At 49.0% G+C, this 23,005-nt stretch overlaps 1 protein-coding gene across 3 annotated transcripts in view; it reads left to right on the forward strand.

Annotated features, from left to right (window-relative positions):
- The window catches only part of EIF4E3 (eukaryotic translation initiation factor 4E family member 3), an 83,997-nt gene that overhangs the window by 25,898 nt on the left and 35,094 nt on the right, over window positions 1–23,005 (forward strand). For all 3 annotated transcript variants that reach the window (XM_066351809.1, XM_066351808.1, XM_066351810.1), the window contains exons 3-6: window positions 5,093–5,187; window positions 6,787–6,847; window positions 9,375–9,441; window positions 20,326–20,481. In XM_066351809.1, coding sequence (XP_066207906.1) covers window positions 5,093–5,187; window positions 6,787–6,847; window positions 9,375–9,441; window positions 20,326–20,481 — 379 coding nt within the window. The remainder of the gene's footprint in view (window positions 1–5,092; window positions 5,188–6,786; window positions 6,848–9,374; window positions 9,442–20,325; window positions 20,482–23,005) is intronic.

The raw sequence follows: 23,005 nt of genomic DNA on the forward strand, positions 1-23,005 counted from the left end.
AGCAGTATGTAGCGTGCCACCTGGGTACAGCCCACACATAGATGATTCTTTACCAATGGCAATATTTGTAAGTTCACAGGGGCTTCACAGAAGACCCAAGAAATTGTTTGAATTCAGAAGCTTAGATGACGTTTAACAAAGGCTGATATGCTGTGAAAAAGCGACTAGATGAAAAAGATCAGGGTTTGGGCCCCTAGAGGTGCTAAATGGTGGGAAGGTGAGAGAAGGCTTGTTTAGTAGGTTTGTTCTGTAAAGTCAAGTGATGAGAAAGGGGAGCGCCTGAACGAGAGAATTCCATGTCAGCTCACAAAGGGAAATTTAGACCCTGCTTTTAGGTGAAGAGCTTTCTCAGTTGCCTTCAGCTCAAAATAACCCTTATTATAAGTGGCATCATCTTATCTCCAGAGGAGACCAAGTTTACCTTCAAAGTGACTAAATTCCTTTTACTTTGCAAGATACAATCCCTCCCTACTGTCTTCACCCCACCCACGCAAGGGCCTGCTTGCCAACTGACATGGAGTTGCATGGGTAACTTAACTTCCTCTCTGTTTCTGCATGCCTAGGTGTGACTATAAATGTTGATCCCGTAAACACTAGTGAATAAATTAAATAATAACGAACCCTGTTACACTTATTGTTAGTCTGCGCTAGCCACCGCTATGAAGCAGACCTTATGTCAGATCCTGCTCTCTTTCTTTCTTGCGTGGGTTTTTTCTCACTCTTCCCCACCCTCTTTCACCCAGATGGTTCCCTCCAGGTCATTCTATTGCAGGACACCACCCGTTCTGGGCTGCCCTTCTGTGTTCAGGGCAGTAAGTACTTTGAATCAATCTCATCATTCTCCATTATCAATACTTCACTATAAACCCTCTCCTTCGGAAAGGAGCAGCCTCACTTCTCACTTCCCAAGGCTCTGGGGAACAATCTGCTGTCCTAACTTAGTGAGCTGTAGCAGCACAACTCTACACACTTCTGATAAAAGATGTTGTCTTAAATGTCACTGGCAGTACAGCTACAGAAGGAACATTTTCTTAATTTCAATAGAATGTGTGTGTGTGTATATTATATATTTAATTTTTAAGTGAAAGGAAGGGAGATAGACTCCCAGATGTGCCCCAACGAGGATCCACCTGCAACCCCCATCTGGGGCCAATGCTTGAATCAACTGAGCTGTCCTCAGCACTTGGGGCCAATGCTCGAACCAATCGAGCCACTACCTGCGGGAGGGGAACGGAGAGAGGAGGAGAGCAAGGGGGAAAGGAGCAGATGATTACTTCTGTGTGCCCTGACCAGGAATTGAACCTGGGACATCAGCACACTGGGCCAACATTCTACCACTGAGCCAACCAACTAGGGCCTAGATGTCTATATTTTTAAGAAGACCTCTGTTTATGAGAATTATGCTGGATATCCATTTATAAAAGAAATATGAAGTATCTGTTTTATATTAATATAAGTAAAAATCAGTCAACTTGTGGGAAATGTTGGGTAGAACACAGTACAAGTGGACACAGTATGGCAGAACTTGAAATGACAGCACAGACAGCTGAGGCAGGACACAGGGTGCAGTGTCAGTCTCGTGGGAGTAAGGCTGGAAGACACCGGGCACGAACAGTTCTCCCTCACAATCTATCCAGCGGATAGCTCTCCATTTCTCCACAGGTGCAATGAGGCTTGTCAGAGCCGTGTTCTATTCTGTAAAGCACCCATTTAAGACATGAAAACACAGAGAAATGCAGAACATTTGGAAATGTTTACAAAAGAGTAAAAGAAACCAACACATGTCTTGAAAACAAGTGAAGTAGGAAATAAATTTAAGTACAGTACTATATGAAGTCTGAAACAAGGAGATGGACCAATTTAATGTCACATGCTTTTTAAATTGGGCACTTTTCAGTGATGTCACAAGATATTTTACTCTTTTTTAAAGATGTTTACTTTATTGATCAATTTTAGAGAGAGAGGAAAAAGTGAGAGAGAAACATTGTTTTTTCGCTTATTATGTGCCCTGACTAGGGATTGAACCCACAACCTTGACTTCTCTGGACAGTGCTCTGAGCAGCTGCACGCCTCAGCCAGGGCCTGTTTCACTCCTCTGTTCTCATGCAGAAACGTGCACCTGTCTGTTTTACGGAGTACCGCAAGTCAGAGTTAAATCTGTTGCTGTCTGTTTTTGTTTTCAAGAAAAGCTTGTAAAAATATAAAGCTTAGCACAGTCCTTAGGGTGTTTTCTTACCTGTGGAACAGTAGAAGCATTTTGTTTTTACTCATAGGTGCTTAAAACAGTAGATAAAAAGTCAGAATTCAATAACTTTGGCAGGGTGTAAGGGTAGGTGCTGTGGTGTGGGATGCCTTTTTTAGGAGATTTGAAGTTTGCCTGCACCAAAGTCCTTTTGATTTTACCGAAGGCAGGGATCTCTAGGTTAGCATAATGTCCATAAATTCTACACAGGTCATTACCACATCTAGTGAGAGTCCAAGGCTAGAGCGAAGGCACCACTCTGCTGGCTGACGTTAAGAGCCTATTGGTGGGGAAATGTCTGAAACATTCCCTCATCCAGTGATTCCCTCATCTGATGACCTGCTCCATGGCTTCCATGGTGGAAGAAAGATGTGTCAATAACAGAATAGTATTTTCAAAGGAGACAGCTTAGTGGTTAAGGACACAGGCTTTAGAATCAAACTGCTGGCATCAAATTCTGGCTCTGCCTATTTATGTGCACACCGCAGACGGACACTGGAGCATTGGAGTAATCTTATTCTTTGCACTAAGAGCAAACTATTTATATGGTAGAAACTGTGAAGGTGAGAAAATGATTTTCATCCCACTTTTCTAACTTTTGGCTGGACTGATAATTAAATTGACAGGTGACAAATTAACAGGAGAAAATGAACAAACTTTTTGTGCATGTACCTATGGGGTTCCAAAAGAAGATGAGACCCAGGAAGTATTGGGCAGCTGAGGCTTATCTGCCGGTCAGGACAAAGGAGAGGGAGGCGGGGCTCAGGGACTTCAAAGGGAAAACAGTCAGTTCCAGTAGATGAGAAAGAGCAAACATGTGGTAACCGAAGCATGCCGTGCTCTCCCACCTCCCGGCACAATGGGACAGAGGGTTGAACAGATTCGCTGAACCCTCCGTGTCTGCCACACTGAGTTCATGTATTCTCAGCTGACTATGCTAAGGCTGCCTTTCTGAAGCAGGTTTCTCCATCTGAATTCCTTTAGGCAGGGAAGGGCAGGGGTCAAAGGTCACTTCTGAGTCTTCTGTTTCTTAAAAATAACCAGCTTAAAATAATATCCCAAAGGCATATTTTGGGGTGGTAAACTCTAATCCTCTTCAGTACTTCCCTAAAGATGGACATTGTCTGAGGATCTGTTATTCCTACAAACCCATTTCAGCTACTCCCCACATTAGCACTAGGTCAGTATGCAGATCCAGGGTGTCCCCAGTGAATAAATCTACTGCCAGGTAGTTATTTGTCTTCTGGTTAATCTTACAGTTTATTGTTGCTGACCTTGCAATTACATATTCCCCATGTATAAGACGCACCCTTTTCTGAAAACTTTGGGGTTCAAAAACTGGGTGCCTCTTATATAGTGGTAGATTTTTTTTACTCGCATTTTCTGCTCTTTCACGCTTGTTTTTGTGCTCATTGTTGTAGATTTTTTAACTCGCATTTCCTGCTTGCTGTCTTTTTTTCAAATTTTGGGCCCCAAAATTAAGGTACATCTTATACATGAGGAAATACTGTAATTCCGCTTTAATTTTTACACAGGACAGGCTTGAAAAACCAACAAGGGTTATTAACGCAGGACTCCTTTAACTGTTCCCTTCAGACCCAGTAGGAGACTCAGCAATCACTCTCTACTTGCCTCACCGCACAGAAGGGTAGTTCTCATTGGGGATGTAATTCTGTGCATAGGATTCATGGCAGAGTGTGATTCTATAGTTCATTCCAAACAAACTGGGAAAGGTTTTGTTCTTTATAAACTTAATTCTCATCCAAATCTTAATGGTCACACCAAACAGTGACACTTGAGCAGGTGAGTCTCTATGCCTCAGTTTTCTTCTCTATAATGCAAGCATAATAATCGTGCGCCCTAATGAACTTGTCATTAGGATAAATTACATAAACATGTAAAATTTAATAGACCAAAGTCTGGCACTATTACCATGGCTATTACTATTACTCTATTATTTTTATATAATGTTTCTGTTTACTAGCCACTGAGTTTCTATTAGTTCTGGCTGCTATAACAGAAACCATGTTCTGGGTGGCTTAAACAACAAAAATTGATTTCTCTCAGTTCTTGAAGTCCAAGATCAGGGCCAGCATGGCTGGGTTCTGGCGAGAGCCCTGTTCCTGGTTTACAGGCAGAGGGCCATATCCTTACTGTGTCTTCACATGATAGAGAGAAAGAGAGGGCTAGCCCCCTTCTCTTCTTGTAGGGATACTAATGCCATCATGGAGCTCCATCCGTATGTCCTAATTACCTCCCAAAGGCTCCACCTCCTATATGAATTTACTATATGAATTTGAGAGGTACACAAACATGTAGTACATAACACCCTATATCTTTGGCAGCTGAGCTGCTGCCTGTTCCTCCTAGAAGGGCAAAGGAGAACAGAGCACCTCGAGTGACTCTTCTCTGCCACTTGCTTCATATCCCTCCTTTAGTACAAAGGGTAAGAGACTCCTTCTAGGCTTAGAAAGAAGTCCATGTGGCTGGAAATATGGTTCAGCACATATACTCAGCACGATAGACTTGATTAGATGCCACCTACCTGTCAGGGTGATCATTAGCAAGATCCAATGTGAAAATACATTGCATAGAAATGTTTGCTTCATAACCACAGCATTGTGAAGCTTAGAACTTGTCCCGACTTCAGTAAGGAACATTTTTTAATGTTATGTTACATTTTCTAGCAGATAATTATACATATAATAGAACACTGAGAAAAATCTATTTGGAATGGATAGGACTTAATGGAATCTGTTTTTTTCCCCTTTAATTCACTAATTTTTATAATCTAGTGGTATAGTAAAAATCAATACTGGGTATATTAAACAATATGTTTTTCTTTTAAAGATATTCTGGAGTGTGTACAATAACATTCCTCCTGTGACTAACCTGCCTTTGAGATGTAGTTATCACTTAATGAGAGGCGAGAGGCGACCACTTTGGTAAGTGTCTGATGTTAACTTGAGGTTAGGGTGGAAGGGAAGTGATCATATCCCTCATTAAATACTTCATAATGAATTGGAGTGCCATTAAAGTTTTCTTCAGGTGGTGCTGGAAGTAATATTAGCTATTACTTAATTATGAAATAAGCCCCTGCCCCCTACCCCAGTCACCTTGGGCTCAGGATGGTGGGAAGATTTCTCAGTGCTCCTACCTCAAGGGCCGCCTTCAGTCTCATCACAAACAGTTTGCTACTAGCACTCTGAAGGTATAATGCAGTCCTTCGTATGGGGGGGTGTCACATCACTTGGATTTCTTATTTCATTTGTTCAATAATGACCTGGACAGTTGAGTAGGAAAGTGTAGAAGAAGCTAGTGGGGAGCTGAGGGGTTGATGTGGGATCTATGTCTGTTGTGTGGTTGAACAAACTCATGTCACAAAGATACATCTCTCACATGGACCACAGAAAGTGTGTGCTACTGACTATGGCCTAGGGTCTGGGAAGGCAAGGGTGAGGGGTCCTTTTTAATAGCTCATGCAGTGATGAGGGTGGTGGACAGTTTGCCTGGGCTGAAGTCCCAGTTAGTAATAAATCCTTATATCATGCCTTTCAACTATTCTAAGTTATGTATTCGTTAACAAAATAGGAATGTATCTCAGTTCTTTACATAGCAAATGACAGGAACTAAATCTAAGCAAAAAAAGAAAAAGAAAAAAAAAGGAATTTCTGGCCCTGTAACTGAGAAGCTCAGTGGTATGGCTGATTTCTGACAGTATTCAAATATTATTTGAAACATGACGCGCTTCGTCAGGCTTGCTTTGCTTCCTCTGCGTTGATTGAATTCTCAGGCTGCCCCACTGGTGGCGGCACAGTGGCTCACGGTGCCCTCAGCCTCCTCTCCAAGGTGACTCGTGTCAGCATTCACCAGCCTCAGGAGTATATCAGGGCTGGCTCTTGTTGGCTCACTTGGGTCACCTTTCCATCCTTGGCTGATCACAAACACTACGAAGAGGCAGTATTTCATGGGCAGATGTGGATCATAAGCCCATCTTTGAAGCAGTCACCCCTATCTGAATGGGTCTAACATAAGATTAGGGGACAAGTGGCTCCTTAAAGGGAAATTGGGATGCTCTTACCAGTGAGGAAGCAGATACTAAACAGGAAAACGTAACAAATTCCCACCAAAAGGCTGACTGTCCTAATAGACCTAAAAGACAAGGTCTATACGAGAGACAGACGAGGCAGCGCCATTATCCTGGTGATGAAGTATAAAGGCCTTTCCCTAGGTGAAACATTTGTATGACTTGTCCATCCCCTGGTAATTTAGGGAACCCCTCACTGCAGCCTCCTTGGGGATAAGAATCTGGTGTCCCCTCACCTTTTCTGCCCTTGTGGTCACTAAATTCCATTTACTTCCCTCTTCATCCCACCCCTTCCTTTTTCTTTCATCTGCTTCTGTCTCCACTGAAAGGTCTAGGGAAGAGTTTATTGGAAAATACTATTTGTTTTTTTGTTTTTAATGTCATCTATTGTTAAAGTACATGTATGTACAACCACTTGCTCCTTGAGTATAACTTTAGACGTTGATCTTTGATCCAGGGAAGAAGAGAGTAATGCAAAGGGCGGTGTGTGGAAGATGAAAGTTCCCAAGGACAGCACGGTAGGTTTGTTCTGATCCTTTTTTAGAACTGGCTGAGCTTGAGGTTGATTGAAGATGACATTTTGAGCTTTTCAGACAGCCTGCCTGGTCATCTCAGAACAGGACTAGGGGTGAGAAATTCTGTTCTAACCTTGGTGATTTTCTGTCTTGCACTGTCACTTTGAAATTATACTATTTCACTTCTCTATAGAAGTGGTGTAATAGTCTACGCGGCCATACCCTAAACACACCTGATCTCTTCTGATTTCTGAAGCTAAGCAGGGTTGGGCGTGGTTAGTACTTGGATGGGAGAAGTACTGTGATAGTTTCACTGTGTCATATAGTCTGAAGAGCTAAATGACTATTGTTTTTACAGAAAGTTTATCATCTTTATGTGATTATTTCCTCACCAAGCCATCACTAACATGCGGATGTTGGCTTTACAAGGTGTAAAGCAGGCTTCTTCCCACCAAAGGCTTGTCCCTCCTCAACTAGGGGCAGAGCAGTTCTGGGAACGACCATGGCGTGAAGAGTGGGGGTTCTGGGGAGACCTGGATCTCACCAGTCTTTGGGGTTTCACATGAGGCTGATGAGAACCTCGCTGGAGGAGTGGCCTGGTAGGATGCAGGTTTACTATGGCCAAGCCTCAAAGACCTCAATTTCCCAGAGATGGGTGGGCTCTAATTTATTATGCTGACTGAAAATGAATGTTCAAATCTGGGAACATTCCCTGGGAAACCAAAAGCCTTCTTTGAAAATAGATGAAAGGGCAAATGTTACCCATTCTCACCTTTTCATAGTTTCTTTCATGTGGATAAGCTCAAAGAATTGAAATGTCTCCAGAGACCCAAAGGCTTGAGCTGGAGTCATTTTCCTTTAAGCGCATACCTAAAGATGGGGCCAGATTTATTTGTTAGAGATGCAAGCTATTAGTCAGGATTTGCCCATTATTTGGAATACATAATAAAAAATATCAGGGAAGCCAGTGACTAATCGGATAAGTTAGGACTATGAAAAACCCGTCTCCTTGAAGAGGAGAGAAAACTACTGTAGGAAAGAAAGGAAAAGATTGTGTAAGAGGAGAGAATTTAATTTCAATAGGAACAGGTTTTTCTTTTTATGTTATTTTCTGATACTAGACTTTGAATTTATAATAGAACAACCTTGATGCCAACTTTCAGTGTAAAGAGGCTGAAAGCCATGCTTTTCCCTTCCTTGTTAGCCCACTCAGCCACATTTTGTCACAGATAATCACACTTCACGTCTGTATAAGCATCGCCATCCTGAGAAGTTTGATGCACACTTAATTGTTGGCAGGTGGGAGTCTTGTGGGCCAACCTTATCTGAATCCAAAACAGGACAGGGAACTTTCCTTTCCCTAACTTCCTTCCTCCTCTCTCAACTCCAGCACTACAGTGTTCAAGACTGAGGTTGGACAGACAGAACACAGAGAGGATGCTCTCTAGAGAGGAGACAAGTAGACCAGAAGGGAGGACCTAGGGAAACAGAAGAAAACCCTCCTAAGAGAGAAAGGTCACAATTGGTAACTGGGTTAAAAATTTAGCTAGGCTGCTCTCAGCTCATTGGAACACAATAATAAATACTGTTATTGTGGTTGATATGTACTGAGCTCCTGGCATATAGCAAACACACAGCTATTTATGGAATGGTTGAATCCTTTGGCTGTAATCACAGTACTAAGTGCTTTGAATGCATTTGTTGACTGATTTCATGGTCACAACCTTGGAGGTTGTCATTCCCTGTTTGCCTATGGAAAACATGCCCAGAGAGGTTGGTAACTTGCCCAGGTTCACAGATACTAAGCAGCCTGTCAGGATTCAGACACAGTTCTGGGAGAGTTCAGAGACTGTGGGCCAGGACAAGGAAGATAAATGGGACCAAGAACTTTTCAAGGGGGGATAACTGGTAGAACTTTTAGGACTTCAGTAACTTGTTTGTTGGATGGCATTCATAGATCTCGAGTAGAAGGAACTCTATTTTCTCACTGGCGCAAGGTAGACCGTGGTCTAAGTGCTTCGTACTGTGTGACCTAGGAAGTACTTTATAAACTGCAGGAAAAACAGAAAAGGGTTTTCAAGAGAAGGATTTTACTTAAAGCATTCAAATATAACCAGTTGATATGTTTTGAATCAGAGAGGAAAAGAAATCAGAAAATTATGTCATTTGAATGTATTCTCCTCATTGTTTGAATTTTATCAAGGGTTTCACTGGAAATTAGTTTTGTGACTTGGGACACCTAGGTTTCTGGACATGAAGTTTGTGATTCTGGATCACTGTATCTATCTATGTAAAGTGATTTGTTGAACAAGACAACACACACTGCTGCTGTGAGTTTATGCCTGTAAGTTGTCAATGTCTGTGGGCTCCAAATACAGCCTGCATGTGAAGTTGCAGAAAATAGGACTTGTGTAGCTCCTGGATATAATTGTCTATACACACACACACACACACACACACACACACTTATATATGTTGTGGGGGGTTTTGGTTTTGTTTTTTGGTTTTTATTCTTTTTTTTTTACACCAGTCCACAGTTTGGAAAGAGTTGTTGTTAGCGACTATCGGGGAGCAGTTCACAGACTGCGCTGCAGCAGGTAAAGCGCCACAGCTCGGGCCGCTGAGTCTGCTTGGCTTGTGCTTGTTACTTACAGAAGTTTGCGTGTGTTTGACTTTCTACGTTTTCAAGTTGTTTATTTTGTAATTTTGAAGTTTCTTAGATTTTTTCATGTGATTGTGTTATGTGTATGTATACATGCCTGTTTACTGTGTGTATGCCACATATACATCTGTGTATAGGCATGTGTATGTTCCCTCATAACTCGTCTTAACAGTATCTATGGCCATCTGTCCAAAGTAAATAGGCAGAAAGAAAACAGTTGGTATCAGTTGGGATCTTAACACAACTTGTGGTTAGTTTCCTATTCCAATCCTTCCAGAGAGGAAGTGCCTCTGGTGTCCAGTGGCTTGTAGTTAGGTAGAGACAATTCTTTCTGTCCCTCTCAAGCCCTGTCCTCTTTCTCCTGTTCCTCTCTTGGTCCCCTGATGAAAGGGAGTGATATCAAGGGTGAGCAGGAGGCACTCACCGTTATTAGCTGTGACCCCACCTACCCCCATTATTGAGGCTAAAATATCAGGTCTTCAGGACTTGACTTTGGAGACCATTTTCAAATAGTGAATTTCTGAGAGCCTCTGTGAGTACATTTTTATTTTGTTTTTTAATTTTAGTTTAGTTCATCATGAAACCACTGAAAGAAGGGACCTGAATGGCTTGTCTAAAGTTGTTTTTTTTTTCCTTGAGTAGTTCCTTCTGGATGCTTCTGAGGTAACATTTAGAATAACATTTTTCCTTTTCAGCTTTCAGTTATGACTTTTTTTTTTTTAACAAAATGGTATTGACTAATTTGCCCTCTGCCGTGCTGGCTGGTGCAGCTTCAGGAGCCCTGAGGCCCAGACACTGCTGTGGCGAGTCTCACACTCATCTTACTCGCGGTCTCACGCCCGTCGCGCCCGCGGTCTCACACTCGTCTCACACCCGTCTCACCCGCGGCCTCACACCCGTCTCCCAGCGGTCTCACACCCCTCTCCCCTCGGTCTCACACCCGTCTCCCCGCGGTCTCAAACCCATCTCCCCGCGGTCTCACACCCGACTCGCCCCGCGGTCTCACACCCGTCTCCCCGCGGTCTCAGACCCGCTCCCCACGGTCTCACACCCGTCTCCCCGCGGTCTCAAACCCCTCTCCCCGCGGTCTCACACCCCTCTCCCCGCGGTCTCACACCCGTCTCCCAGCGGTCTCACACCCCTCTCCCCGCGGTCTCACACCCCTCTCCCCGCGGTCTCACACCCACTCCCCGCGGTCTCACACCCGTCTCCCCGCAGTCTCAGTCTCACACCCGTCTCCCCGCAGTCTCAGTCTCACACCCGTCTCCCCGCAGTCTCAGTCTCACACCCGTCTCCCCGCAGTCTCAGTCTCACACCCATCTCCCCGCAGTCTCACACCCGTCTCCCCGCACACCCGTCTCCCCGCAGTCTCACACCCGTCTCCCCGCAGTCTCAGTCTCACACCCGTCTCCCCGCAGTCTCAGTCTCACACCCGTCTCCCCGCAGTCTCAGTCTCACACCCGTCTCCCTGCAGTCTCACACCCGTCTCCCCGCAGTCTCAGTCTCACACCCGTCTCCCCGCAGTCTCAGTCTCACACCCGTCTCCTCGCAGTCTCAGTCTCACACCCGTCTCCCCGCAGTCTCAGTCTCACACCCGTCTCCCCGCAGTCTCACACCCGTCTCCCCGCAGTCTCAGTCTCACACCCGTCTCCCCGCAGTCTCAGTCTCACACCCGTCTCCCCGCAGTCTCACACCCGTCTCCCCGCAGTCTCAATCTCACACCCGTCTCCCCGCAGTCTCAGTCTCACACCCGTCTCCCTGCAGTCTCACACCCGTCTCCCCGCAGTCTCAGTCTCACACCCGTCTCCCCGCAGTCTCAGTCTCACACCCGTCTCCCCGCAGTCTCAGTCTCACACCCGTCTCCCTGCAGTCTCAGTCTCACACCCGTCTCCCCGCAGTCTCAGTCTCACACCCGTCTCCCCGCAGTCTCAGTCTCACACCCGTCTCCCCGCAGTCTCAGTCTCACACCCGGCTCCCCGCAGTCTCAGTCTCACACCCGTCTCCCCGCAGTCTCAGTCTCACACCCGTCCCCCCGCAGTCTCAGTCTCACACCCGTCCCCCCGCAGTCTCAGTCTCACACCCGTCTCCCCGCAGTCTCAGTCTCACACCCGTCCCCCCGCAGTCTCAGTCTCACACCCGTCTCCCCGCAGTCTCAGTCTCACACCCGTCTCCCCGCAGTCTCAGTCTCACACCCGTCTCCCCGCAGTCTCAGTCCCACACCCGTCTCCCCGCAGTCTCAGTCTCACACCCGTCCCCCCGCAGTCTCAGTCTCACACCCGTCTCCCCGCAGTCTCAGTCCCACACCCGTCTCCCCGCAGTCTCAGTCTCACACCCGTCTCCCTGCAGTCTCACACCCGTCTCCCCGCAGTCTCAGTCTCACACCCGTCTCCCCGCAGTCTCACACCCGTCTCCCCGCGGTCTCAGTCTCACACCCGTCTCCCCGCGGTCTCAGTCTCACACCCGTCTCCCCGCAGTCTCAGTCTCACACCCGTCTCCCCGCAGTCTCAGTCTCACACCCGTCTCCCCGCAGTCTCAGTCTCACACCCGTCTCCCCGCAGTCTCAGTCTCACACCCGTCTCCCCGCAGTCTCAGTCTCACACCCGTCTCCCAGCGGTCTCAGTCTCACACCCGTCTCCCCGCAGTCTCAGTCTCACACCCGTCTCCTCGCAGTCTCAGTCTCACACCCGTCTCCCCGCAGTCTCAGTCTCACACCCGTCTCCCAGCGGTCTCACACCCCTCTCCCCTCGGTCTCACACCCGTCTCCCCGCGGTCTCAAACCCATCTCCCCGCGGTCTCACACCCGACTCGCCCCGCGGTCTCACACCGGTCTCCCCGCGGTCTCAGACCCGCTCCCCACGGTCTCACACCCGTCTCCCCGCGGTCTCAAACCCCTCTCCCCGCGATCTCAGACCCCTCTCCCCGCGGTCTCACACCCGTCTCCCCGCGATCTACAACCCCTCTCCCCGCGGTCTCACACCCCTCTCCCCGCGGCCTCAAACCCACTCCCCGCAGTCTCACACCCGTCTCCCCGCAGTCTCAGTCTCACACCCATCTCCCCGCAGTCTCACACCCGTCTCCCCGCACACCCGTCTCCCCGCAGTCTCACACCCGTCTCCCCGCAGTCTCACACCCGTCTCCCCGCAGTCTCAGTCCCACACCCGTCTCCCCGCAGTCTCAGTCTCACACCCGTCTCCCCGCAGTCTCAGTCTCACACCCGTCTCCCTGCAGTCTCACACCCGTCTCCCCGCAGTCTCAGTCTCACACCCGTCTCCCCGCAGTCTCAGTCTCACACCCGTCCCCCCGCAGTCTCAGTCTCACACCCGTCTCCCCGCAGTCTCAGTCTCACACCCGGCTCCCCGCAGTCTCACACCCGTCTCCCCGCAGTCTCAGTCTCACACCCGTCTCCCCGCAGTCTCACACCCGTCTCCCCGCAGTCTCAGTCTCACACCCGTCTCCCCGCAGTCTCAGTCTCACACCCGTCTCCCCGCAGTCTCACACCCGTCTCCCCGCAGTCTCAGTCTCACACCCGTCTCCCCGCAGTCTCAGTCTCACACCCGTCTCCCCGCAGTCTCAGTCTCACACCCGTCTCCCCGCAGTCTCACACCCGTCTCCCCGCAGTCTCAGTCTCACACCCGTCTCCCCGCAGTCTCACACCCGTCTCCCCGCAGTCTCAGTCTCACACCCGTCTCCCCGCAGTCTCAGTCTCACACCCGTCTCCCCGCAGTCTCAGTCTCACACCCGTCTCCCCGCAGTCTCAGTCTCACACCCGTCTCCCGGCAGTCTCAGTCTCACACCCGTCTCCCCGCAGTCTCAGTCTCACACCCGTCTCCCCGCAGTCTCACACCCGTCTCCCCGCAGTCTCAGTCTCACACCCGTCTCCCGGCAGTCTCAGTCTCACACCCGTCTCCCCGCAGTCTCAGTCTCACACCCGTCTCCCCGCAGTCTCAGTCTCACACCCGTCTCCCCGCAGTCTCAATCTCACACCCGTCTCCCCGCAGTCTCACACCCGTCTCCCTCGCAGTCTCACACCCGTCCCCCCGCAGTCTCAGTCTCACACCCGTCTCCCTGCAGTCTCACACCCGTCTCCCCGCAGTCTCAGTCTCACACCCGGCTCCCCGCAGTCTCAGTCTCACACCCGTCTCCCCGCAGTCTCAGTCTCACACCCGTCTCCCAGCGGTCTCACACCCCTCTCCCCTCGGTCTCACACCCGTCTCCCCGCGGTCTCAAACCCATCTCCCCGCGGTCTCACACCCGACTCGCCCCGCGGTCTCACACCCGTCTCCCCGCGGTCTCAGACCCGCTCCCCACGGTCTCACACCCGTCTCCCCGCGGCCTCAAACCCCTCTCCCCGCGATCTCAGACCCCTCTCCCCGCGGTCTCACACCCGTCTCCCCGCGGTCTACAACCCCTCTCCCCGCGGTCTCACACCCCTCTCCCCGCGGTCTCAAACCCACTCCCCGCGGTCTCACACCCCTCTCCCCGCAGTCTCAGTCTCACACCCGTCTCCCCGCAGTCTCAGTCTCACACCCATCTCCCCGCAGTCTCAGTCTCACACCCGTCTCCCCGCAGTCTCAGTCTCACACCCATCTCCCCGCAGTCTCACACCCGTCTCCCCGCACACCCGTCTCCCCGCAGTCTCACACCCGTCTCCCCGCAGTCTCAGTCTCACACCCGTCTCCCCGCAGTCTCAGTCTCACACCCGTCTCCCCGCAGTCTCAGTCTCACACCCGTCTCCCCGCAGTCTCAGTCTCACACCCGTCTCCCCGCAGTCTCAGTCTCACACCCGTCTCCCCGCAGTCTCAGTCTCACACCCGTCCCCCCGCAGTCTCAGTCTCACACCCGTCTCCCCGCAGTCTCAGTCTCACACCCGTCTCCCCGCAGTCTCAGTCTCACACCCGTCTCCCCGCAGTCTCAGTCTCACACCCGTCTCCCCGCAGTCTCACACCCGTCTCCCCGCAGTCTCAGTCTCACACCCGGCTCCCCGCAGTCTCAGTCTCACACCCGTCTCCCCGCAGTCTCAGTCTCACACCCGTCTCCCCGCAGTCTCACACCCGTCTCCCCGCAGTCTCACACCCGTCTCCCCGCAGTCTCAGTCTCACACCCGTCTCCCCGCAGTCTCAGTCTCACACCCGTCTCCCCGCAGTCTCACACCCGTCTCCCCGCAGTCTCAGTCTCACACCCGTCTCCCCGCAGTCTCAGTCTCACACCCGTCTCCCCGCAGTCTCAGTCTCACACCCGTCTCCCTCGCAGTCTCACACCCGTCCCCCCGCAGTCTCAGTCTCACACCCGTCTCCCCGCAGTCTCAGTCTCACACCCGTCTCCCCGCAGTCTCAGTCTCACACCCGTCTCCCCGCAGTCTCAGTCTCACACCCGTCTCCCCGCAGTCTCAGTCTCACACCCGTCTCCCCGCAGTCTCACACCCGTCTCCCCGCAGTCTCACACCCGTCTCCCCGCAGTCTCAGTCTCACACCCGTCTCCCCGCAGTCTCAGTCCCACACCCGTCTCCCCGCAGTCTCAGTCTCACACCCGTCTCCCCGCAGTCTCAGTCTCACACCCGTCTCCCCGCAGTCTCAGTCTCACACCCGTCCCCCCGCAGTCTCAGTCTCACACCCGTCTCCCCGCAGTCTCAGTCTCACACCCGTCCCCCCGCAGTCTCAATCTCACACCCGTCTCCCCGCAGTCTCAGTCTCACACCCGTCTCCTCGCAGTCTCAGTCTCACACCCGTCTCCCCGCAGTCTCACACCCGTCTCCCGGCAGTCTCAGTCTCACACCCGTCTCCCCGCAGTCTCAGTCTCACACCCATCTCCCCGCAGTCTCACACCCGTCTCCCCGCACACCCGTCTCCCCGCAGTCTCACACCCGTCTCCCCGCAGTCTCACACCCGTCTCCCCGCAGTCTCAGTCCCACACCCGTCTCCCCGCAGTCTCAGTCTCACACCCGTCTCCCTGCAGTCTCACACCCGTCTCCCCGCAGTCTCAGTCTCACACCCGTCTCCCCGCAGTCTCAGTCTCACACCCGTCTCCCCGCAGTCTCAGTCTCACACCCGTCTCCCCGCAGTCTCAGTCTCACACCCGTCTCCCCGCAGTCTCACACCCGTCTCCCCGCAGTCTCAGTCTCACACCCGTCTCCCCGCAGTCTCAGTCTCACACCCGTCTCCCCGCAGTCTCAGTCTCACACCCGTCTCCCCGCAGTCTCACACCCGTCTCCCCGCAGTCTCAGTCTCACACCCGTCTCCCCGCAGTCTCAGTCTCACACCCGTCTCCCCGCAGTCTCAATCTCACACCCGTCTCCCCGCAGTCTCAGTCTCACACCCGTCTCCCCGCAGTCTCAGTCTCACACCCGGCTCCCCGCAGTCTCACACCCGTCTCCCCGCAGTCTCACACCCGTCTCCCCGCAGTCTCAGTCTCACACCCGTCTCCCCGCAGTCTCAGTCTCACACCCGTCTCCCCGCAGTCTCACACCCGTCTCCCCGCAGTCTCAGTCTCACACCCGTCTCCCGGCAGTCTCAGTCTCACACCCGTCTCCCCGCAGTCTCAATCTCACACCCGTCTCCCCGCAGTCTCACACCCGTCTCCCTCGCAGTCTCACACCCGTCCCCCCGCAGTCTCAGTCTCACACCCGTCTCCCCGCAGTCTCAGTCTCACACCCGTCTCCCCGCAGTCTCAGTCTCACACCCGTCTCCCCGCAGTCTCAGTCTCACACCCGTCTCCCCGCAGTCTCAGTCTCACACCCGGCTCCCCGCAGTCTCACACCCGTCTCCCCGCAGTCTCAGTCTCACACCCGTCTCCCCGCAGTCTCAGTCTCACACCCGTCTCCCCGCAGTCTCAATCTCACACCCGTCTCCCCGCAGTCTCAGTCTCACACCCGTCTCCCCGCAGTCTCAGTCTCACACCCGGCTCCCCGCAGTCTCACACCCGTCTCCCCGCAGTCTCACACCCGTCTCCCCGCAGTCTCAGTCTCACACCCGTCTCCCCGCAGTCTCAGTCTCACACCCGTCTCCCCGCAGTCTCACACCCGTCTCCCCGCAGTCTCAGTCTCACACCCGTCTCCCGGCAGTCTCAGTCTCACACCCGTCTCCCCGCAGTCTCAATCTCACACCCGTCTCCCCGCAGTCTCACACCCGTCTCCCTCGCAGTCTCACACCCGTCCCACCGCAGTCTCAGTCTCACACCCGTCTCCCCGCAGTCTCAGTCTCACACCCGTCTCCCCGCAGTCTCAGTCTCACACCCGTCTCCCCGCAGTCTCAGTCTCACACCCGTCTCCCCGCAGTCTCAGTCTCACACCCGTCTCCCCGCAGTCTCAGTCTCACACCCGGCTCCCCGCAGTCTCACACCCGTCTCCCCGCAGTCTCACACCCGTCTCCCCGCAGTCTCAGTCTCACACCCGTCTCCCTGCAGTCTCAGTCTCACACCCGTCTCCCCGCAGTCTCACACCCGGCTCCCCGCAGTCTCAGTCTCACACCCGGCTCCCCGCAGTCTCACACCCGTCTCCCCGCAGTCTCAGTCTCACACCCGGCTCCCCGCAGTCTCACACCCGTCTCCCCGCAGTCTCACACCCGTCTCCCCGCAGTCTCAGTCTCACACCCGTCTCCCTGCAGTCTCAGTCTCACACCCGTCTCCCCGCAGTCTCACACCCGGCTCCCCGCAGTCTCAGTCTCACACCCGTCTCCCCGCAGTCTCAGTCTCACACCCGTCTCCCCGCAGTCTCACACCCGTCTCCCAGCAGTCTCAGTCTCACACCCGGCTCCCCGCAGTCTCACACCCGTCTCCCCGCAGTCTCAGTCTCACACCCGTCTCCCTGCAGTCTCACACCCGTCTCCCCGCAGTCTCAGTCTCACACCCATCTCCCCGCAGTCTCAGTCTCACACCCGGCTCCCCGCAGTCTCAGTCTCACACCCGTCTCCCCGCAGTCTCACACCCGTCTCCCCGCAGTCTCAGTCTCACACCCGTCTCCCCGCAGTCTCAGTCTCACACCCGTCTCCCCGCAGTCTCACACCCGTCTCCCCACAGTCTCAGTCTCACACCCGTCTCCCCGCAGTCTCAGTCTCACACCCGTCTCCCCGCAGTCTCACACCCGTCTCGCTCGCTGTTGTGAGAATTCTGCTTGTTTTGCTTTCTTTTTATACTATGGTTTTTATTGACTTAAGACAGAACCTGTGTTAGATGAAACTGTCTTGTTTTTTTTTTTAAGTAAGAGGAGGCAAGATAGATAAACAGATTCCCACATGTGCCCCAACTGGGATCCACCCGGCCACTCCCCAGCTAGGGCCGAAGCTCGAATAAACCGATATAGTTTTAGTGCCTCAGACGGACTGACATGCTTGGACCAATGGAGTTATCCTCAGTGCCCGGCGCTGATGCCCAAACCAACTGAGCCACTGGCTCTGGGAGGAGAAGAGAGAAAGAAGGGGGAGGGGAGGGAGAGAAGCAGATGGTCACTTCTTTTATGTTCCCTGACCAGGAGGTGAACCCGGGACATCCACTCACCTAGCCATGCTCTATCCACTGAGCAAACCAGCCATGGCTGATATTGTCTGAAATATAGATTTTCTCTGTTTTAATAGGAAGTGCTTAGCAACTGCACAATATGCAGCCAAAATGCATCCTAGGTATAATTATAAACACAGAAATCCCTACAAGAGGAAGTATTCTGTGTGAATTATTCCTATTTCCAGAACCAGGAAAAATTATCTAAGTAATAATAAATAGCCAGGATTAAGTAAAGAAGACCAATTGTTTGTGGTTGACTCAGAAAACCAAAGCACCATTAACTATTAACCTTCCATGAACCTGGTGTGCCACTTGAAGCAAGTCAACTCATCTCTTTGGGCACACTGTCTCCATCTTTAAACAGTGGCTCCTCCTGCCTCTAATGTCAGGAACTGCCAACACCCTAAAATAATGAGGGTTTGCTGATTGGCTCGACTATGACACTGACATGTTTGCTGATGGATGAGCCTTTGCATAACAGTTGCAGCCTCTTACCGTGCCATTTCTGAAAGTACTGTGCTAGCAGGCTATGCCTAGCTGCCAGAAGCCGAGCCACATGGAAACATTGCTGGTTCAGCATAGGCAGCACCCTCTGACCAGACGTGTAGAAGTGGGCAATAGCAAAAGACTAGAGAATGCTCATATTTCCTAAAAGGCTGATCTAGGGACTTCATGACCATTCTTAAAAGTGGTACTTTATGCTTAATGTCACATAAAATTTGACAGTTGAGCTCTAGCATTGATATTTTGAAGGTATAAATAAAACAAATGTTTTGATGGAATAATAAGTTCCTATTTTGTGGCCATGATCAGATACTATTTGGTTTTTTGGAAATTTTTGTTTAAATGTGACATATACACAAAATAGTGTACAAGCCAAAATGTGTACAGCTTGATAAATATTCTCTAAGTAAAAGACCCCTGTAACCAGCATCCAGATTAAGGAGCAGAATATCACCACCCCCAAATCCCTTCTCGTCCTCCCTCCCCCAGCTGTTCCGGCAGTCAGCTTCCAAATCGTAGGCTGATTCCACCTGCTTTCAAACATTTATTTAAATGGAACCATTTAGTGCCAAGTCATACACATTTAGCTAGACAAACTTCATTTAAAAAAGAAAGAAGGAAGAGAGGAAGGGAGTGAGGGAGGGAGGGAGGGAAGGAGAGAAAGAAGGAGGAGAGAAAGGAATTATTTTACTGAAGATGAATTCCTTTAGTAAATTGGACAGGTGTTCATTTAAATTGTATCTAAATACTAGGATGTTTTAACTTGCAAAAGACAACTGAAAGAACTGAGGACGTAAATTATTTACATTTACAGTAAATTAGGCAAAGTATATATCCTAAAGCAACACTTTTTAATTTTAATGCTTACTTTTCTCATTTTACTTACTGGTGCCGAGCATGCAGTTACAGAGAGCTGACCCTAGTTCATGAGCATGTCATGAACATGTAAACCAGGAGCCAAAAATCTTTACTCCTGTCATTTTGCTACAAATTAACATACACAAAGTGGCTGCGAGGGAGTGTATGAGAGTACAGCAAGAAGACCATATTGACCCACTGTCATTTTCAGATACCTACAAGGTAGCCCCAAATCCAGAATTTAGACCTCCATTAATTAATGAGGATAAGTGCTTTAATGTCCATCTACTGCAGTACTATGTTAACAGAGCCACACTCAGAAGATACTCTTACTTTATACACAGTACCGACAGATGGTCATTGATTCTCTAGCCCACAGTTTAAAAGCCCAAACACAGAACAGAATGGCTAGAGAGAGGCATTGGAGAAAAGGAAGAATCAGTAAGTGGAAAGCAACTTGGAACACACAGTCTGAGTCTAGTTAGTGTTGGGGCAAGTAGTACTAAGATCTCTGAGCACTTGGCAGGAAGTCAGGAGAAATACTTGCTGTTCTGAACAAAGACAGTCAAACATCGAGGAAAAGTTCATTTGAGTTCACTTGGCTTTCAGAGGGAAGACTTAGGCAACTCAGTTTTTTTTAAGCCTTACCAAAACAGTAAGAAATAGTCACAAAGCTTTGGTAATGTATTAAAAAGGGTAAATTACTTATCTGGAAAATTTGTTTGGCTAGAACACTTTGTTTATCTAAGTCCCTGGTTAAATGTGATGTGATTGCTACAGCTTTTGCCCAATAACTTGCTTTTTTGTCCAACAATTCCCTTAGAAACAAATATTTATTATGGATTTCCTTGTGCGACCTTTTTTATCATCTTATTTATAGTTTACAGATAAAATAATAAGTGCTTAAAACCATTGCTGACAGACTTGAAATTATCACTCATTTCTTTTTATCCTGCCTTCCCTTCAGATGATGAAGTAATAGGAGTCAGCGTCAGTGTTCGGGACCGAGACAACGTAGTCCAAGTCTGGAACGTAAATGCCTCTTTAGTGGGCAAAGCGACCGTTTTAGAAAAGATCTATGAACTTCTACCCAACATAGCTTTTAAAGCAGTATTTTATAAACGTAAGTGCTTCGTTTCCAGTTATTACTTTCTAGATAATTCTATCATACTTTTTAAAATAGAAATTGTGTTGCAAATGAGGTGAATGCAGAATCACTTGAAATTCTATAATCCAGAAAATATTTCAATAAAATACATTTAAGTATTCAAAAAAAATGCTTCATCTCAGCACAGATAAGACCTAATTGTTGCCTAAATACATATATCAGAATAGGAGATACATGTTGTATTTATCATTTCAAAAATTTAAACCTGATCATAAATTTGTCATTCTCAGAAAAAAAATTAACCTTCTATTTGAAGCAACAATAACAAAAATGTTACTCTGTGAGCTGGCAGGTAGATATTCAATTATCCCTTCATAAACAGCAATTTGTACTGTATAACATTTGTATTTGTGGAGGAACTCTTCTGAGACGGATGAGTGAATGTTCTACTGAAATGCTAATACTTCCTCATTTCAATAACTGTGACACAGAACTGAAGGAGAATTCATGCACAGTGGTGACATGTTAAAAGTATGAATAGGTGTGTGAACCCATTGTTTGCATCATTATTCATGTTCATTGCTTTTGTGTGCTATTTTTTAAAAAGTCATTTTTGTCATAATGAAAACAGCTCAGTGCTTTTAAACCAAATATTTTGTAGATCAAACTTCAGGTTACACTTTCAACAGTGAGATGGAGCAAAGCATTGGCAGCCTGCACATACCTGATGAACTTCCTATTTCCCAAACTGTTGTGGAGTCAGTAAACCGATTTTTGTAACTACTGTGTTTTATTGAGTCTAAGATGCCCTTGATAATAAGTATTATTTTAGTATCACTAAGAAAGAAAAATAAAAGGCTCCCAGTTAAACTATGACACACCATTAATTCCAGAGGTGCCGCTGGGGGCAGCGCATCATAGAATCACTGAAATACACTTCCTTTATTGTTTCACTTTTCTGAGCCGTTTGCCAAAAAGGAGGAAAAAAGTCAGATTTTGTTTTATAAGTGTATTAGTATGATGGAGCATATTAAAACTAAGACCTCCCTCAATGAAACCACATGACCAGGTCAGGTGAGTTAGATGTCAGCACAAGACTGAACTGGGCTGCAGGGATTCCAGAGATGCCTAGCATCTGAATTAGAGGTGACAATTTAAATAAAAGGGATAATGAGGGCACTGCAGAAGGTTGCTTATTGGCTGTGCTGTGTGGAAATTGCACATTTGTAGATAAAATTTTCATCCCTAAGGAAACATTAATTGTATTTTCAACCCAAATATTAGTTGGAAGGCCACTGAGGGTTCTTTTCTTCTTTCTACTCCACAAGATGCACCTCAGCAGAAACTCCCTGGAAGGAAGTATGTCTCACTGCCATTCATGAACAGGGCTAAAACGTTCTTCACTGCCTTTGAACCAGCTCCACATTTTACTCCAAAGAGAAGAAAGCAGTTTGGAACTACTAAGTCAGGCACTCTGGATTGTTGTTCCACCTTAACAGTGTGACCTTGAGCAAGTCACAACTTCCATCCTTATTCTTTCTCATCTAAGTAGCGAGGAGGTTGGTCTTAAATGATCTCCAAGGTCCCTTCTGCTTCAAAATTGTGTGATTAGCTGTTCAGTTGGTTAGCAGCAGTGTTTCATTAGCGAATTAGCCACAGAACGGTCAGTTTGGTTTTTAGGGCAATGGCAGCCACCAGGTCAGTACAAGCAATGACACATCCCTGCCAGCTTTTGTTGATGGGCAGGAGGCTTGGGGAAGCCAAACAAAGGGGCAGACCTGCAGGTTGGCCAGCTGAGTCAAGCTGAGTAGACATTCTAAAGATAGATGCCATTGTGAAGTTTGTGGGTGATGCAGAACAGGCTACGGGTCTCGTTAGAAATTCACATTTTAATGGTATAGATGAACATCTAAAAACTCAAAAGATTATTCAAATAAAGATTTAAATCAGAGAGAAAGCAATTATTTTTATTTTACATAAAGCAGGCAGTCCTTTACTCAGTAGGGTTATGTACCATACACTCCAGAGTTGATCTAGAAATCTGGGGGGTGGGCAGGAATCTCACAGTGTGGTAAGAAACAATTGTAGGGTGAGCTGAGTTAGAAATGGCCAACTGCATGTTTTCACTCTGTCTTGGTCACAGGTATCAGTATTCATTCACAGGGTGCAGAGCCAGGTGACACAGCAGGTTTTCCGCAGGGTGGATAAGAATTGGGCTGTTGATAAGTTGTATAGTGGATAAAGATTGTACAGAAACCCCTCTCTTCAAATTCTGATAGGTTATCCAGAGCAGCTGAATGACAAAACGTCTTTTTCGATAGGAAAATTGTTTAGAGCAGAGGTTGGTAAACTATGAGCCTCAAGCCAAGTCTGCCTGCTCTGTGCACATTTTTGTATGGGCTGCTGCTCCGAATGGCTGTCACGTTTTTAAATAGTTGGAAAAAAAATCAAAAGAACCACAATGCATGAAAACTGTATGGAATTCATCTGTCAGTGTCCACATGTGCATAAGGTGTGCCAGCCCCTGGCAGCGCCCATT

Source organism: Saccopteryx leptura, chromosome 10, assembly GCF_036850995.1.
Source record: "Saccopteryx leptura isolate mSacLep1 chromosome 10, mSacLep1_pri_phased_curated, whole genome shotgun sequence".
Lineage (NCBI taxonomy): Eukaryota > Metazoa > Chordata > Mammalia > Chiroptera > Emballonuridae > Saccopteryx > Saccopteryx leptura.